This window comes from Mya arenaria, chromosome 3 (assembly GCF_026914265.1).
Source record: "Mya arenaria isolate MELC-2E11 chromosome 3, ASM2691426v1".
Classification (NCBI taxonomy): domain Eukaryota; kingdom Metazoa; phylum Mollusca; class Bivalvia; order Myida; family Myidae; genus Mya; species Mya arenaria.
This window is the reverse complement of record NC_069124.1, coordinates 62,493,397-62,511,652: the sequence shown is the minus strand read 5'-3', so window position 1 is coordinate 62,511,652 and position 18,256 is coordinate 62,493,397. Positions and strand designations below refer to the sequence as shown.

Below are 18,256 nucleotides of genomic sequence, written 5' to 3'. Positions count from 1 at the left end.
ACAAACGCAATAATCAAACTAGCTGATGAATATCACACAAAACAGAGTTACAAATGCCTCAAGTTAAATTTAAAAGACATAGTTATAAAATAAAGAACTTCAAGCCAACTCGAGCATGAAAGCAGATGCTACAGTCTATTTATCTCATTTTACCAAGAATAAAAACTCATGAAAAATTTGAGCTAGAGATTTAGTATCCTTACATATTACACATGTCACTTGTAGACATGTATACCCTATATGTCTGTATATAGGACGCACTGTTTTCCAATAAAATTCCCAAGAAAAAAGTGCCTGCTTATTATCTATGTTATTAGGCTTCTGACAAAAATGTTCAAAGTCAATTTCAGACCAATTTTGGCACTTCAGATAAATCAAGGGGAAAACAAGTTTGTTAACTTAATATCAAAGGGACGTTACTCACATCGCAGCTATATATTTATATCGGCAGGGGAAAATCGGATATGGTGAGTTAAAACAAGAGGGCCCTAAAGGCCCTGTATCGCTCATCTGATCCAATTCAAGTGTGAAATAAGTGTTTTCAGGGCAAGGGCCATTGTGACAAAACTCTTCCCTATCAGCCTTAGACCACAATTTTAAAGGATCATCTTCATTTCAGCTACTTTAGATCATATAAGTTAAAGTAAGATGGTGAATTGGTTATATGGGCTTTACCGCATACCAATTCAGGTTATATGGTGCCAAACAGGACTAAAGATTTGGATTTCACATCTCATTCACATCCAAATATTATTATGAGGTATGGAATCAAAACATTTATACCTGCTGGAATTAAAAGATATATTAATTAGATCCTTCCTAGTGACCAAGTTTTTTTTTAATATCACGGATGATTTTTTAATATCACGGATGACCCAGTTGCAAACCTTACCTTGCTGTAATAAGTACATTCTGACCAGGTTTCATATAGATAAAGTAGAAAATATGGCCTCAACAGTGTTTTAACAATGTTTTCTATGATTTGACTTCATGACCTAGTTTTTGAACTCAGGTTACCCAGTTTCAAACCTGACATAGACTTCATAAACACAAAAGTTCTGACATAGTTTCATGGTGATTAAAAAGAGAATGTAACCTCTACAGTGTTTACAAAGTTTTTCTATGATTTGACCTAGTGGCCTGGTTTTTGACCTCTGATTACCCAGTTTCAAACTCTACCTAAAGATCATCAAGAATAACATTCTGATAAAGTTCCTTGAACATATGGTCATAAATGTGGCCTCTAGAGTGTTAACATGCTTTTCCTATTATTTGACCTGGTGACCTAGTTTTTGACTGCACATGACCAAGATTCCAACTTGGCCTAGAGCTAATCAATATGAACATTCTGACTAAGTTTCATGAACATACAGTCATAAATGTGACCTCAAGAGTGCTAACAAGCTTTTTCTATGATTTGACCTAATGACCTAGTTTTTGACCACACATGACCCGGATTCAAACTTGACTTAGAGATTATTAATATAAACATTCTGACTAACATTCATGAAGATACAATTATAAATGTGACCTCTAAAGTGTTAACAAGCTTTTCCTTAAATTTTACCTGGTGACCTAGTTTTTGACCGCACATGACCAAAATTCCAACCTGGCCTAGAGCTAATCAATATATACATTCTGACTAAGTGTCATGAACATACAGTCATAAATGTGACCTCTAGAGTGCTAACAAGCTTTTCCTATGATTTGACCTGGTGACCTAGTTTTTGACCGCACATGACCCAGATTTAAACTTGACTTATAGATTATTATTATAAACATTTTGACCAACTTTCATGAAGATACAGTCATAAATGTGCCCTCTAGAATGTTAACAAGCTTTTCCTTAAAATTGACCTGGTGACCTAGTTTTTGACTGCACATAACCCAGATTTAAACTTGACCTAGAGATCATTAATATTAACATTCTGACCAAGTTTCCTGAAGATACAGTCATAAATGTGACCTCTATAGTGTTAACAAGCTTTTCCTTAAAATTGACCTGGTGACCTAGTTTTTAACCCCAGATGACCGAATATCGAACTTGTCCAAGATTTTATTGAGGGTAACATTCTGACCAAGTTTCATTAAGATTGTGCCAATATTGTGACCTATAGAGTGTTAACAGTCAAATTATGCCGGACGACGGACACAGGGCGATCACAAAACATAAGCTATATCACATTTTTCATCATTCTGTAATCAAATAATAAATAAACATGCATACTGTGATAACCAAAGCATCATTGTGCACTGACAATACTGTTCTCAATGTGTGAAATCATGAAAAACTACCTCTTTAAATAAGCAGATTACAATATCAATAGTACAAGTTTTTTCTCTCTATTTTGCACGTATTTTTTTGCTTTGGGTGCGTCCTTTACACAGACATTTGCGGTACCATGAGTTATGATAATTACTTTCCAAGTTATATCCAACATTAGAGAATTTTCAAAACACTAGCAGCTTAATGCAACCACAGATGATGGTAGCACACAGCACCAAGACTATGACAGAACAGATAATAAAAATTTCGTAATAGTGATTAATAATAATAATTAGATCTTGTAACACTGTCTAAAAATTGCATGCATAGACTGATAGAACAATCTATCACAATGCGAATCAATCAAAATATTTTACATTTAGCTTACATGCTTTTAAAAAAGATCAAGGTTCAGGTATAAAATAACTGCCTGCATATTTCACTTACTTCTATTATTATTGGCATTTTTTATAGCTGTCATGGTATAAGTGAGGGAATGGTTTCCAGCTAAGAAGCCATTGCACGTGATGTTAAAGTCTGTGATGAGGGAGTAGCCAATATTGGGTGAGACTGCACACGTGCCCGCCACAGGCATGGGGCTGTACTTCACCAGCTGGGCTGCACTGCCTACCTCATCTGTTAACAGTCTCCCTGAAACCAGAAATAAACTGCTGTTTTGCACCAATCCAACAGGTTTGATTATTAGGAATCAATACATGTTTGAGTCAAATATTCCCAATGTTAACTCCTTCATACAAGTAGAATATAAATGAAAGACAAAAATGTTTCCGATCACATTTCCTTCATATAATGCAATAAGATGTAACCAGTAAACTATTCGCCAAAACATTTTAAACATACCATTTGATACGCAACAGGACTATAATGTACATGTACATCCATGTACTTTCAAATCAATAGATTAGCAATCAAACATATAAGACACATGTTAACCTGTTGCTGTCACCCTAAATTGCGTGCTGTTGACAATGTGCTCATCCGATGGGTCTAAGGTGTAAACCATTCCACCAATGTGCACAAACTCAGGGTCATCCTCACAGGAGGTGGGGCCATCTGGGCATGAGAAGACCCGCCATGTGACCGTGACAACAGTGGAATTACACTCCACACAATCCAGGTATAGCTTGACCTCCTCCTGTGGGTTAGCCTCATCATCACAGTTGGACGAACACCTGCAGGGAAGTTAAGCAGCCAACATTGCAGGGGACATTGATTAAACAAGAGAACCACCAGAAGGCATTGAATTTGGTATACTATACAGTAAATAGACCAGCTGGACAGCCCACTAAGTGGTGATTAAATGACTGATTTCATTCATGGACTAAAAAGCCCTTTTCTCAAAATCATAAATCTCAGATGGTCAATTTCCTTACACTGATCAGCTCGTCCACTCCTGGTATTTCAAGAGGCATTAATGAACAATTGCTTTCGGCGGAATTATGGGCCTTGCTACACAAGCCATGTAAATTGCAATTTGTAACATGTAAGTTTTAAGTAAATAATAGTGCTGCGAGTCAACAGCTCAAAAACGTTTGGAGATAAAAATTATACAAACTGCAATATGTCCAAAATAAAAGTCAGCAATGGAGAAAAGTAAACAAAAAATAATCAACAGCTCAAAACCATACACAAAATAAGGTTTCTAATAGCACAGCACTTCTTGTCAACACAGACAATATACATGTGTATGAAGTTTGCTGTCAATCCTAAAAAACACATGGAGTTATTGAGAAAAGTTGTCCCGATGTCCCAGGATGGACACACACTGGTGGGACAAGGTCATTCCACCAAGAACAGGCAGTATAATAATTCTTCAGATAAACATATTAGCTAAGATATTAACATATTGAATGAGAGTGACACCACTTTCCATGTATGTCTGATTTGGATCAATTATGATTCATACCGTATTCAATTTTCTATTATGATTTTTCACTGCTCTTTACAGACAGTTGATCTTGGGTTATTGCATGGATATTACACGAGCGTCACTCAATATGGCATTTATTAAATAAGTTGACTAAAATTGATATATTGAATCATGGCAACTTTTCATCAATTAGAGTAACAAGTTAAATCAATCAATTTTGTATAAAATCACCACCATTGGATTATTTTAATTCTATCATAAATACAAATTTGATGATTTACAGCACTAAAACACATTACAACAGAGTGTTGTAACTGATACCTATATACCAGGCAGATTTTCAAAGCTGTCCACTTATAATTTCACGTCAAAAGTTATTATGCCCCTATATCTCATAAAGATATAATGTAAGTATTTCCAAATGGTAACATGACATCATTTATGATCTAATATATTAAGTAATGTTGAGGTCACTTTGCTAGGTTGAAATAATGTTAAAACGATAAAATTTCCAAATCAATACCAATTGAACATTTCACATTTTCTTTAATTGTAGCATATTTTTTTTGTCAAAACAAATTATCAATGCAACAAATATATCTATAATTATATTGCTTTATCTTTACGCTCTCACAACCGGAGTTCATTTATGGGACAAGAACCACTAACAGCTAATGGATTGAAAAGGGCTGGTGCATTTACCAGCCAATATTTATTGTATGATTATATAATTAAGAATATGAGTGAAATAATTTGTACAAGTCCCATAAAGTTGGGCGTACAAAAAAGTCCCAAACCAAAGCAGCAACTTGGTGAAATGAATTTCAATACTATACGGAAAATTAACAAATGAATATCCCCTATATCTTTACTGATTTTTGACACAAAAGCAGACATACCTTATTTGCAAAGAAACCTTTTCTCCTGAAATATCAACATAATGATTAACCATTACAAACATTTTTACAAATAAAAGGAGCAAAAGAGTCCAGTTTAAAAGACATACAGTATAGAATAACAGAGTCATTCAGTGCACCGCTTGCATCGAGTATATAAAAAATCTAGATTTCCATATCATTTTCAATTTTACATAGACATTCTTGCCTAACACAACAGCTAAAATATACCTGAGCATGCGTTTTCACACACGGCCTGAGAGAGGAAGCAGTTGTTAGGGTCTTTCAAGTTGAGACACTCGGACGGCGTACACGAGTTGTTTACACTGTCAAAATGCCAAGTATCAGCAGAGCACTTATTAGAACCTGTACATTGAATAAGAATGTAGAATTAATTAGAACAGGGTTTCATCGCAAGATCTTCAGTCAAAGTTCTTTGATCAAGAGGCAAAGGCCACTAAGAAAAGAGACTTACTTTTTAACCAATGTCCATTATTCTTAACTCAACTCATTTATCTTTCTGAACAAGATTGAACAAAACCTGTCAAAGGACAGCTAGCTCAACTGTTTGAATGAATTTTGCCAAGTCTAAACCGTTTATGTTTTAACAAGGCCATTAATTTAAACATTAGCTTAAGAAAAACTGAGGATATACTCACCACGGTCCTGTACAAAATATTGTACACTAGCGGCCTTCTTTAGCGGTGATCGAAAGCAAGCATCTGAAGATGAAATGTACTTTTTAGTGGAACAATTATTGAAGTCAGATGTATGGGCCTTTCTATTTTATGTGTGTTGTCTATGGCAACATGTAAACCAAGCTTCATTTATCATCATGATTGGTTTTGAGTTATGACCAAGGTTAAAGTTAATGTTAAGGTTAAGGTTAAGTACACAATGGCTCCCATGTTCACACGTGTAAACATCCTCGTGTCGTTTTTCAGCCGTAGATCTATGTTAACAAATATGCAGAGCATTTAAGCGAAACAGTCACATGATTAAAAGCGTGCGAAAATATTCTTAATGACATGTGTAGTTAGAGTGTTGATTTGTCAGGCAATTGGTCTGAAGTGTGGCAACATTTCACTAAATTTGAAAAAGATGGTCATACAAAGGTACTAAGTGCAACTTCAGTGAAAGTAAAATGTTGTAAATCAAGGAGACACATTTGAAGCACGCCAAATCTCTTAAACAAGAAATCTAAGTATTTGTTAATATAAAAATTCATTAATAATTTCGTCTGATATCATGCTAATTTACAATCTTTTGCTTTGTTCCTTAAGTTAAATACTTAACACAAATTAAGAAATAAATATATTTTTATTGTTTAATATAAATCCCCTTGAGCAAAAGGTGTGTTTATGGCGTAAATATGAATGAACTATCGGGAAATCAAAAGAAAATATTGGATTAATTTGCGCAAAGATTATGATGTACAGGTTAACAGAAATTTCAATTTGGATACTGACTATTAATACATGCAGACTAGAATACTAGCAGACCCTTATTCATTCGTACAACTTTTACAAAGAATGAATGAAACAAGTACTGTATCTACTGTGCTGTATATGCGCAGAAAGGCAGTATTTATTTACTTTGATGAACAGATTCGTTTTGTTTTTAATGTCCCGTTACAAGTTAACAAAAATCTGTTAACTTTGCAGCCTTACTTAACACAAGGCTTTTTCAATTTTTAAACTTTAACAATTATAAACTGGATGAGTTGAACAATAAGCATTTAGTTATTGCATGGTAAAGATACATCATTTCATAATCATTTCAACCTTTGACCTCTTAGCTTGACCTTGACCGTTGAGGTACAGATCTGAGTCTTGTGCACAATATGCCACCTAATCATTGTGAACCATTAGGTTAAAGTTGTTAATGATTAACAGAAAAACTTCAACCTTCATTCAGTTTCAAATGATTTTATTTCTATTTTTTAGGGATGGCAACGAGTAGTAAAATTGGTACTCGAGTACTCGGACGTAATCTTTCGATCGAGTACTCGGGTACTCGATTACTCGGAAAAAATGGATTTGTTTTCGGGAAAGACAAGATCGTGTATACATGTATTGTTCATGACGTATATTGAGCATTGTCGTATAATTGGTCATTTTCATCTTTGAATTAGACTTACCTTATGTACTTTAACAGAAAAATAAATAAAAGGAAAAAAAATGTTATTTCAGGCTTTTAATTTTGTCTTTTTAATGATTTTATATATAAGTGTGCACTGCAAATTACCTACAATATAGCTGGAAAGTTTAACCCGGATTTTATTCGAGCGTCTAGACAATCGAGTTTATAATGAACATCAATCAGAATTACAATGATGAAAATTAAAAGCATACATAAAAATAATGAACAAAATACTTTGTTCTGTATTATTGTTGTTTACCTCATTGATATTCATAATTCTTGATTAAAGATATCAACCAATCAATTGTGATAATCATTGCAAAAAAGTTAAAATACTCCCATTAAGAAATCAATGCTCGTAACGGTCGCTACTCTTTCGCTCGTTAGCGTCCATTGTTTGGTGAAAGGTCTCTAATTGGTAAACAATAGAATTGTGTAGGTGAAAGTACTATCAAAACTTCGCTAATTGACATCAGTGCGAATTGGAAATAGGGGCCCTTTGTTGACAGTTTGCAACTCTCACAACACCTGTCAATTAATTTATTAGGCTCAATTGTGTACACAGCGGTGATTAAAATGTCCTCTTGGCAACTAACCAGATCTGATACTTCGTCTGTAAATTTTGTATTTGGTGATTTTTATAGATTTTTTTTCAGAGTACTCGAGTAGTGATTTGGTACTCGAGTACTCGGACGATCGATCGAGTACTCGGGTACTCGTTGCCATCCATGCTATTTTTAGTAACAGTGACCTTGACCTATGTGGTCATTGAATGAATAGCAATTGACATCTGATTTAAAACCCTAATTTTTCCCAAAAACTTTAACTTCTAGTATTTAACATTAATTGAATGAATGTTATGGAAGTAACAAGTGAAACTTGCCCTTAAACTTTAATCGGGCACAATGTGCTCTAAATCTTTAACCTAATTAAGTTTCTAAGTCAATCAGAGGCCATAATTTGTATTTTAAACGAAATGGTGTTATGTAACCTAATTGTTATATGGACGTCAATAATTGTGTTGAGTGTGAAGTAGATTGGATAAAGGGTATAGAAATTATAATTATAAATCCCTTTTTGCCCAAAAACTTAAACCTGACAAAACCTCAAAACTTTAAGTTCCTTAATCAATCAGTGCCATAATTTTATTTTTTATTATTTAAGATAATATGGAAAGTATGGAGTTATGTAACATCATTGAATGATGGTCCTGTAGAACAGTGTGAAGTATTAAGTTAATTGAATGGAGGTATTGGAGTTAAACCAGACGCAGGTGCCGATGCAGACGCAAGCAATATAGCCTCCTTATTCTTGCATAGTCATGCTAAAAATGAAATGAACTTCAAACAGCATGCACAAACATTTTTCAGTGAAGAAAACAATTTATACCTTTATTGGACCAAGATGTCGCATCACAATAGCTACAACAGCAATGAAACTACATGTCTGTATTGTACAGTAGTAAAAGGCAACAAATGTCTTTCAATAGCTAGTGTTCATTATTCATCTGAATCCACTGTGGGAACACACATATACTATACACACATATACTATACATGGACAGATATTTTGGTAAAACACCCTTAAATATTGAAAACTGTTGTCACAAAGCATACATGTGTTCCACTCACTCTTTTTAAACTTGTAAAAATAGGTTTTTAAGTGGCGCTTTAAAATCAATTTGAATGGAATTTTTTTACAATAAAGTGTTGAAACCTGATTGAGTTGTGGTAGACATGTAACACCACAGTACACAGCTGTATAGAGTGCTATTGGTTTGACAATTTTCTTATATAGATCAAAAGAGATAAGTGGGTAAATGCCATCAGGACGAATCCCTGAGCACCCATTAAATAAAATGCATTCTTGCCTTTTGCAGTCTTTCTTCAATGCAAATAATATATATCTTAAAGCAATATAGTTCTAATATTAAAGTACATGTACAGTCTTTTGCCAAGGCAGATTACTTCGTTTAATTGCACAATGTACATGTAACAAATGCACCAGTCAATTGTTACAACGGCCCCCAAGGTCCGGGGGTATACAGCGGATGGCCGGGGAAATGGGCCGTGTTTTTACTTTCCAGGTGACCCTGCAGTGCCGGGTGACTGCGGTGGTTTTATTAATTTAGCGGAGAATGATCCTTATCTAGAGTCCCTGGGGTGCGGGGGCATTTGGAGGGGATTTTACTATCAGGTCTTCCCCGCAGGGCAGGGATTTAACCCGGGCTTGGTTGGACCAAAAGTCAAAGTCCCCGCTAATCCCTGGACCTGGGTGGGCCATGGATTTAATTGACTGGTGCATTAAAAGCATCCCTAAGAGTGGTGCCTTTTGCTGTTTTGTAAAGACACTAGTGTTTGATTTTTTGACATTAACTTCCATTTTCCAACTCCAGCAATATGAACAGACAATATATTCAGGAGTAGTAGATTAAAGGGAAATATTGATACTAGTGAGATATCATCCCCAACTGATGGATTACCTCCCTTGACTGACAACCATACTTCCATTACGAGGAGTTGGTCAATGTAAAACAAACAAAAAAGTTGACAGAATACCTCCTTGCCTGAAAGAACAAAGATTGTGTATACATCTGCTCTGATTTAAGTACTAACAGTCTAATCACACATTTCAGATCCTTATACGAGTACATTAAAAGTCTAAGAAATTTTCCAGTATATCCCAATTTTGCTAACTTGAAGAAGAGTGTCCAATGTCCCAAACAGAGTCAAAGGCAGCTTTCTGGTCCAAGCACTCAAGGCAGGTATTGCTTGCACTTTTGATTTGATGGTAAATTCATCTCTTAGAGGTTGAACGAGGTACATGTAGTTATACAACTGAGCTCTGTTTGGAAACCTTGCTGTTGGGTAGATGGACATTTTGGACTGTGCACCATGTTCGTTTGAATTCTGGAGAGAAGTAGCTTCCCGAACAGTTTACATAAACACTGTATTAATGATATCAGTCACTAGCTGCCCGGATCTGTTTTTACTACCCTCTACCCCTTGAAGCACTAGCACTAGCTTTAGAAAGCTATTTTTCCAATTTTCTGGTACATTTTTATGGGTTTATCTTATTCCCCCACCGACCAACCATGACCTAGTGCGGGCCATAAGATTTCAGGACTGTCCGACCAGTCTAATGAAAATATTAGCGATGCAAATGGATATTTGAATATTTGATCGAACATTTGGTATCAAAATCGGCATTCGAATATTCGATGGTTATTTTTTTTGCTAAATAAAAAATAAATATTTTGCATACATCTATGTTGTTGTGTATCAAATTTGTTTATTTTGTTTTTACAAGAATTGGCCCCTAATGCCATGTGTGAATGTGATGACAATGCACTATACACGCCTCATATGTCAATAAGGGCAAATGGTCGGGTACTATAAACAGTCAGAGTATTTGACAAAAACTGGCTATTAGACAAGTGACATCAAACTAGTTTCAATTTTTTTCGGTGAATTTTAAGGGAATCGGCCTTTACTTCAAATTGTTGTTTTGACTTCCAATTTAGTTGTGCAATAAATTTCAAATTGCTGCGATGATTTAAGTGCGATGTGCTACTTACATGTACGTGTCACAAACTATTTTCTGTGTTTCAATTTATTGTTCATGCTTTGAAATGTAACTGTATGGTATAGCATTTTAGGATATATTTCCTGTAATGTTGTACAATAGAGGAGCCAAAATCCCCAATTGTTGTCTTTTTATTATTTTACTAGTTCCCGAGTTGGTTTTTCCATAGTTATATTAATAAAGGTCAATCCTAGAATGAGGCTGCTCATCCTACAGAAAACCATTCCATTATCTAACATCATTAAACTGGGAACTTATGATCATCGCTGGTCTGATTTTGCATTGTTAACAAATAAAAAAATTGATTTTGTGTTTTGTTTGTTCAAAATGTATTGCCTTTTGTTCGGATGGGGAATCTCAGAGGCTAATTTAGAGAAGAATCAGGATCCGTTGCATGTACAGACTATGACAAAGAAGGGTACTAAGGCGCAGGTTATAACTATTGCGAATAATAGTAGTTAACTACAACTTCTAAAAGATATTTGATAATCGAATATCTGATCAAAAGAATTACTGAATATTCAAATATCAATTTTTCCATTCGTTTGCAACCCTAGAAAATATATTATAGTACATCATTGTTTCTTGCCTGCAGGGCTCTATCCAAAAACGCATGAACCAGCCATAGACAAGCGAGAAGGCTCATTTAGGATTCTGTAATTTCTGTTCAACAGTGATATCTTATTAAGAAATGACTCTAGTATGTCTTTGGCTTGTTGAGTGGATATTTTCTGTATTTCTACACTAACCAACCACATGTGTTTTGCAGATTTTTCTTATGCAGAAATTTTTCCTTACTGTGGACGTTATCTTTTTAATCTAAGTTTCACCTCACCCCATGCTATGTTTGCATATTGACAACCATGTTCATTTCTTTTATCATTCCAACGTTTCACCACCTTGGGTGAACAATATATGCAGCATTGCATAGTGTTACATAACGGTAATTAAGTCGCTGTCAATTTTTTCGAAAGGCTATTTCCTTGTTCCTGTCCTATCAATATAATTCTAGTCATTTTTATTAAACTTGTAAGAACTGAAGCAGTAATCTACAAATAAATTGGTTCCTACTCAAAACGTAATAAAGTAAAACTGCAGTAGCTCAAGGACGCTGATGACCGAGCTAAAGCCTCGCATGATGTGATGTTTTGAACAACCCAAGTTTACATTTTAGTCTGTTATGATGAAATGTCTTACAATTAATTTTCAAAGTCTGAAATTGTCAGTTTACTTCAGCACTGATTATGTATTGCATTGTGAAATTGCCCATTTGTACAAAATCTTCAGCTTCTGCTTCTGCTAAGATACGGTGCAGGGCCTGTCACGGTGTAGTACATTAGGGAGGCATTAAGGAAAAAAAAAATCTGTCTTTTACTAAATGCGAAAATACAAAAGAAAAACCAATAAATGAATAAATAGTAAAGTTTATATAGTAAAGTTTATGTTTACAAAAAAAAACTCATTTTCTAAACAAACAACATGAGAATATGATTAAATTCTCATGATTAACTTATCAGCATTATCTTCTAAAATGCTCTAATCAAGTATAAGCGGTCATGCATAAACAGTGATAATCGTTTTTTGGCACCTTTTTAAATTCCCTTTCATCTGTTATTGCAATTTTTACCACTTGCAATAATGTTAACACCTGCCAATTGACAATTGAGTGTTTATTTTGGAACATGCTTTCTGGAACATGTGTGAACTCATGACCTCAAAGTAATCATACAGTGTGGTGCATGATTTGTGTATTTAGGACTGGCAATGGTGCTCGACTCCACGACTTATTTAGGTTTGGATCCAGCATCAGTATATTTTATATGTAAAAAAGAAGAACTAATGGTCGGGACTATGCTTCGACCTCAACTGCCTGCCAGTTTTAGAACGACTGTCTGTTGGAACAACCACAGTTTTATCGTATGATCCTTGAAAATAGTGCTTTGCAACTGTGAAAGTTTTCTCATATATAAATTAGAATGCCCTTGTTTAATTTGTATGAATTTGAATAAATAATATATTGAATACAATGTAGCGTATAATTATATGATATAAACAATTAGTGTTTAAAAAAGCTTGTGACATTTAAAGGAATTTTCCATGAAAGACTCCAGTTACTTTAGACTCCAGTTACTTTATATGTAAGCTCTACAGTTATTCAATACCAACTCTTTTTTTTTAAATTTTAGTAACAGTGACCTTGCCTATGAACCTAGGAAGCCCAAACGTAATGCCATAGGTGAGTTTGATCCAACCTGCTGGCCTGCCTGAACATTGATGTACCTTATTCTAATTTTGTGAAAACCTTGTTAACTTAAATATATATACTTTTCTAACATGCTTACCTTAAGTCGTGTAGATTAAGGGGACCCTCTGGAATATGTTTTAAATTTGTATGAACATCACGGCAGTCATCTTCGTCACTCGTCTTGCTGTCTGAAAGGCCACAGTCCACGACTATATAACCCTGCAAAATTACATGTTACTCTTAAATACAAGAACAATAACAAGAGCTGTCATAGAGACAGCGCGCTCGACTATTCCGCTGCTTTTCAGTGTAAGGATTGAAGATTTGGCGAAATATGCATGAATAACTGTTAATTTAGATTAAATGCAATACATGATCAATGTATTTGCTGAGATATTAACATAAATGTGGTTACATGCAAAATTTTACCCAGAATTTCATAGTCCAATAATAAAGGGCCATTATTGCAAAAAACAGTTATCTAACTTTTTTATTCAAGTAGTTTGGGTGGATGAGTGCCATTGCATCAAGTCTTAATGCAATACATCAAGTACTTGCTGAGATATTAACCTGTAAATTTAATCTATGTGTTTTTTTTAGGCAAAAAAAAAATAATTCTTGTTTCTGGTCACCCGACCGACCATACTTTTTACCCCCAGACCGTACTTTTTTTTTTGCCCCAAAATCGATTTTCGTAGACCCAAGTCCCGGGAGAACGGTAATGGATACGAAAAATAAACCATGCAATCCGACAAGGATGTTTAAACAGGGCTATCATTGGACCCTACCTCTCGTGAGATATCGTCAATGACCCGTAGTTCGCAAGTGTCACCTTTGACCAGAGAGAATTTCAGTGCAAGAGTCGCTAGTCCTGAAACTGAAGATCAATGGGGCCGCAAACCATGTGCTGAATGTTTGTTTATTCAATTAAAGTGTCTTTAAAGTAAACACATGTCAAAAGCAATTAACGCCTGAAGTGACAAGTGAAAAACTCAATTAACAGCAGTCAAATTTAATGTCGTGAATAACTCCGCCATTATGTAAATGGATACCTTCGGCAGTTATAGCTTTACTACGAACAACAATGTTTCTATATCAACAATTGAAAAGTTATTTCATTTAATTTCACCTATTAGTTAAAAATTCAAGATAAATCTTGGAAGTTTGTAAATGCGTAAAAAAAAATAAACAATTTTCGTCTTATTTGGCTCTTCTTTGCATGCACATGGTCCAAATCATGCGCGTAAGCCGGTAACGAGGCTTTCTTGCATATCTAAAATTATCAATTTGTGAAAAAAATGACGTAGAAAATGCACTTTTGTACATTTCACTAAAAAGCGTGTGCGACGTTGTGTACTGACGTCATAAAGCACAGTAATTTTAAATCACTATTTACATCAAATAGTTCCTCTAAAATTAGCGTTTTTGCAATTATTTTTTTTCAATTTTAATTAAAAGTCTTGCATACTTTGCACTTTATTGAAATGGCATAATATACTTTTCATAAACCATACTATACAAGAAATAAGAAGTGGCGGTTGTTACGCATGACTCATCTTACATGGGGGGTGTAAGATGGGTTTTTCCAGCACCGATCACATGACTGGAAACACATGTCCGGTATGCAAGAAATCCTGGTCTATCTACAGTTAAGTTCTATTACATAACATGTTGATTGCTCTGCCATTTTTATTAAAGAACAATAAAGGGATATTGGCAATAGGAACACTGAATGTTTTTGTTTACTTCCGGAAGAATCCTAAGGTGAACATGAAACTAAAAGTAAAAGCGAGAAAAAAGTCATCGCATATTGGATTTTGACAAGGATGCATCAGATAACATTACAAATAATACATGCATCCTTTTTAACTCAACACTTACCGGTACAACTTCAATAACATTGAAATATATCGCCAGTTTTTGTAACAGATTGCTACGAACATATTTCGGTGGCCAGTACAGAATGTTGCTATTTTTAGTAACGAAAGGTATTTCCCCGCTATTTATAGGTTCTACATCGTAGTATTTTGAACTAGATGATTAATATTGTTGTTTATTACATAAATTTTTTTGGATATTTTTACAACAAACAAGTCTTAATCATTTGATCCTATTTAAGGGAGCTTATAGTACTGTGCTAATGCTTGCAGACAATACATTCAACATTCCGATCCAAAGGTTTATATAAAAAAAAAAAAAAATCCCTACCTACCGACCCTTAGGATTTTGAGGCCCGTGACCAGAAACAAGATATTTATTTTTTTGGCCTAACATGCAAAACCTTAACCAGAATTTCTAAGTCAAATAATAAAGGCCCATTTTTTGCATTAAATACAAACTTGAGTTATCTAACTTGGTTAATTAAGTAGGTTGGACTGTTCAGTACCATTGTATAAAGTCTCAATGCAATACATCAAATAGTTGCTGAGATATTAACCTTTGTGCGCTTACATGCAAAACCTTAAGTCAAATAATACAGGCCAATTATTTTCATTAATTTCAAATAAGCATTATCTAACTTCATTCATTTAGTAGGATAGATAGTTGGGAATACATATCCAAAGTTTCAATGCAATAATTGATGTATTTACTGAGATAATGACTTAAAGGTGCTTTCATGCAAGACCTTAACCAAGGTGTGACGCCAATGCCGATGCTTATATGCACCATCTCCATTTAAAGGTGATCAAAAAGGTGCTTAAAGTGGAAAAACTGTGTCATTTGCCTAGTTAAAAATATGCACAGAAGATTACAAAGTAATTAATATTTCCTATATGCAATTCCACTTACGGTAATGGTGGCTTTCTGTGTGCCAAAGTTGCCAGTGATTGACATATCAGCAATCACAGCATAGAGTGCGACATCATTAATGTTTGTCCTCCATGTATATGTGCCGGTACCTCTATATGTCTTGAATGCTTCACGGTCACCCACCTCCATGTTGTCTTTAGACAGCTGGTACAACTTCCATTCAACCTACAAGTCAATTTTAGAATCTATATCCGAGTCATCAAAAGTAAACATTTGGATAAATGAGTCTGAATTCTTACATTAATAGTCAACTAAAGAAATTCCAGCAACACTTGTCATGGTATGATTTTAGCAACACTTCACCAGTACAGAGTTTGAGGTCTTGTTATAATATGGATTTTGGACCTTTTATTTATTTCAAAAGCATGAAAGTTTTCTTTGTATTTCATTTTGTGTCTTTTCTCTACAAATATTTTTGCTGAGATGCAAAACAGTCTACCTGACTAATGGCTGCATTGTGGTATTCTTCAGCACAGCTAGGTTTAAGTAGGCTGATGGTAATGTTAACTTCATTCTCCTTCTGTTCATAGCGACACATACCAAACCGACTACTTGCCATTCCGGACACCGTCAGGTAGGGGTGCCAGCTTGTGGAGCCAACACTGCTCCCTTCAACAAACACATATTTATATTCAAACCACTTTTTTGGTATATGTACAACAATTATAATTTTGTCATTAACTCGCAAGTTAAGTGCAAAATTTTCTGAGACTTACCAAAATGAAAATACCGGTACAAATGAAAATTCAATCTTCACTAAAGAAGTGTTTAAATGTTAAGTTAAAGTGGAGACAGAATACAATTTGTTCTCTCAAATCAATTTGAGATGGTTCAAAGACATTTCTTGGTAAAGGTTGCAATATTTTTGGTAATTTTTGGCAGCATTCAAAATAGGTGAGACTTTATATATCAGAAACAAGTGTAACTTTAAAAAATATAACTATTTCAATGCTTTAACTCTTACAGATAATATAAGATTGCAGTTAACATTATTTTACCACTTCAGTATATATGTGTATTGACTGTGTTTTGTAAATGTCACCTTTCGTACAATTATATGTACATGTATAAGGCAGTACTACTGCCAAAAAAACAACAGCATCAATCAAAATTACAATTAGCCAATTAATGTTATGTTCAACACATATATGATTGTTTTAAATTGAGTGAATCAAGTTTTTAACTTTTGAAAGTTCTTAATAAATATTCAATTTATTGTGTGTTTTCACACTCATATTTTTTTTATCAAATGCAACAACTATTATTCACAATGTAGGCGTATATTCTTTCATGCTATTTTACTAGCACAGCATGTTTATAAATGATTTTCATAGAGAGTTGATATTTTTAACATATCAGATGACATAAAATAAACTTATCTGACCGACAACCGGCAAAAAAGAAAAGAAAAAAGAGAGATGACCAAGATGGCTCTATATCGCACACTATTGACAGAGGGTTCTAAAGTTATTACTGCATGCCTCCTGCAGATGAAACTATAATACGTCCCGTTTTGTGAACATTTATTTATTACTCTAATTTACATAACAAGATAAGAATAAATAGCTTATTATAAAATCATCATCATGTCAATTCATAGCACAAATATTTAATGGATACATCAGCATCATTTGAACATTCTGGTACACCATAATGATGATGCTATGCATACCGTTAGTTGTATCATGACTGAACCTCTGATAAATGAAAATGAATAGCACAGACATTTAAAAAATATACCTTAAACATGTATGGATCTTTTATTGATTATTTCATTCCAATAAACGTCTACAAAGTCTTACATTAATTGGGTCACCAGCATACTAACATTAATTGAAATATTTTAGTCTTTTTTTAATTTTGTAACTTGTAAAATTCCCAACTTGACGAGTATAGGTCAACAGTAATAGATTCCAAGATCATGCAATTGGTAATGACAGAGCCCTGGGATGCTCGACACAACTAGGACGGTACTTGAAGACTGGGACGGAATTTGAAGAGTGACCTTCTAGGAATGCTGTTTTGGATCTCTCGGAGAGAAATGACAAAATCCACTTGTTGGCTTGCCTTGGGTGCCATAGCAGTTGAGTTTATGGAGTAAGAGACTGTTGGAGATTTGTTGAAGGCCTTTGAAATATCCATTACTATGACATCATTATGGAGACATTATTTCCCATATCCAACTCAAGCAAATAGTCAAAACATTGCTAAGCCAGTTTGGGAAAAGGACCCAATTATAATTGGTAAAACTAGAGCTATCACTGAAGGTGATTAATACCCCCGAACGCCGCCCTGATATGAAATTGCAGTCAACTATTTGGAAAGCCAACCTATAAATGACAACTTTATTTTATGGACTATCGTCAGTTATTCATTTTTAGATTATGTTTTTAAAAATTAGAAAAAAAGGCTTTAAACAA

General features: G+C 34.4%; 1 protein-coding gene and 1 long non-coding RNA gene across 2 annotated transcripts in view; both read right to left on the bottom strand.

The window, feature by feature from the left end:
* Positions 1 to 5,546, bottom strand: part of LOC128226182 (polycystic kidney disease protein 1-like 2) — a 33,820-nt gene extending 28,274 nt beyond the window's left edge. The window contains exons 1-5 of the mRNA XM_052936073.1: positions 5,537 to 5,546; positions 5,285 to 5,419; positions 5,057 to 5,081; positions 3,221 to 3,459; positions 2,714 to 2,917 (exon numbers count right to left, since the gene is read on the bottom strand). Of these exons, the coding sequence (XP_052792033.1) occupies positions 2,714 to 2,917; positions 3,221 to 3,459; positions 5,057 to 5,081; positions 5,285 to 5,419; positions 5,537 to 5,546 (613 nt within the window). The remainder of the gene's footprint in view (positions 1 to 2,713; positions 2,918 to 3,220; positions 3,460 to 5,056; positions 5,082 to 5,284; positions 5,420 to 5,536) is intronic.
* A 164-nt stretch (positions 5,547 to 5,710) lies between these two features.
* On the bottom strand, positions 5,711 to 13,223 carry LOC128227136 (uncharacterized). The gene is made up of 3 exons (XR_008259769.1): positions 13,123 to 13,223; positions 8,585 to 8,616; positions 5,711 to 5,775 (listed from the first exon to the last, which is right to left on the bottom strand). It is a non-coding gene; the product is annotated as an uncharacterized LOC128227136 (long non-coding RNA).
* Positions 13,224 to 18,256: the final 5,033 nt, after the last annotated feature.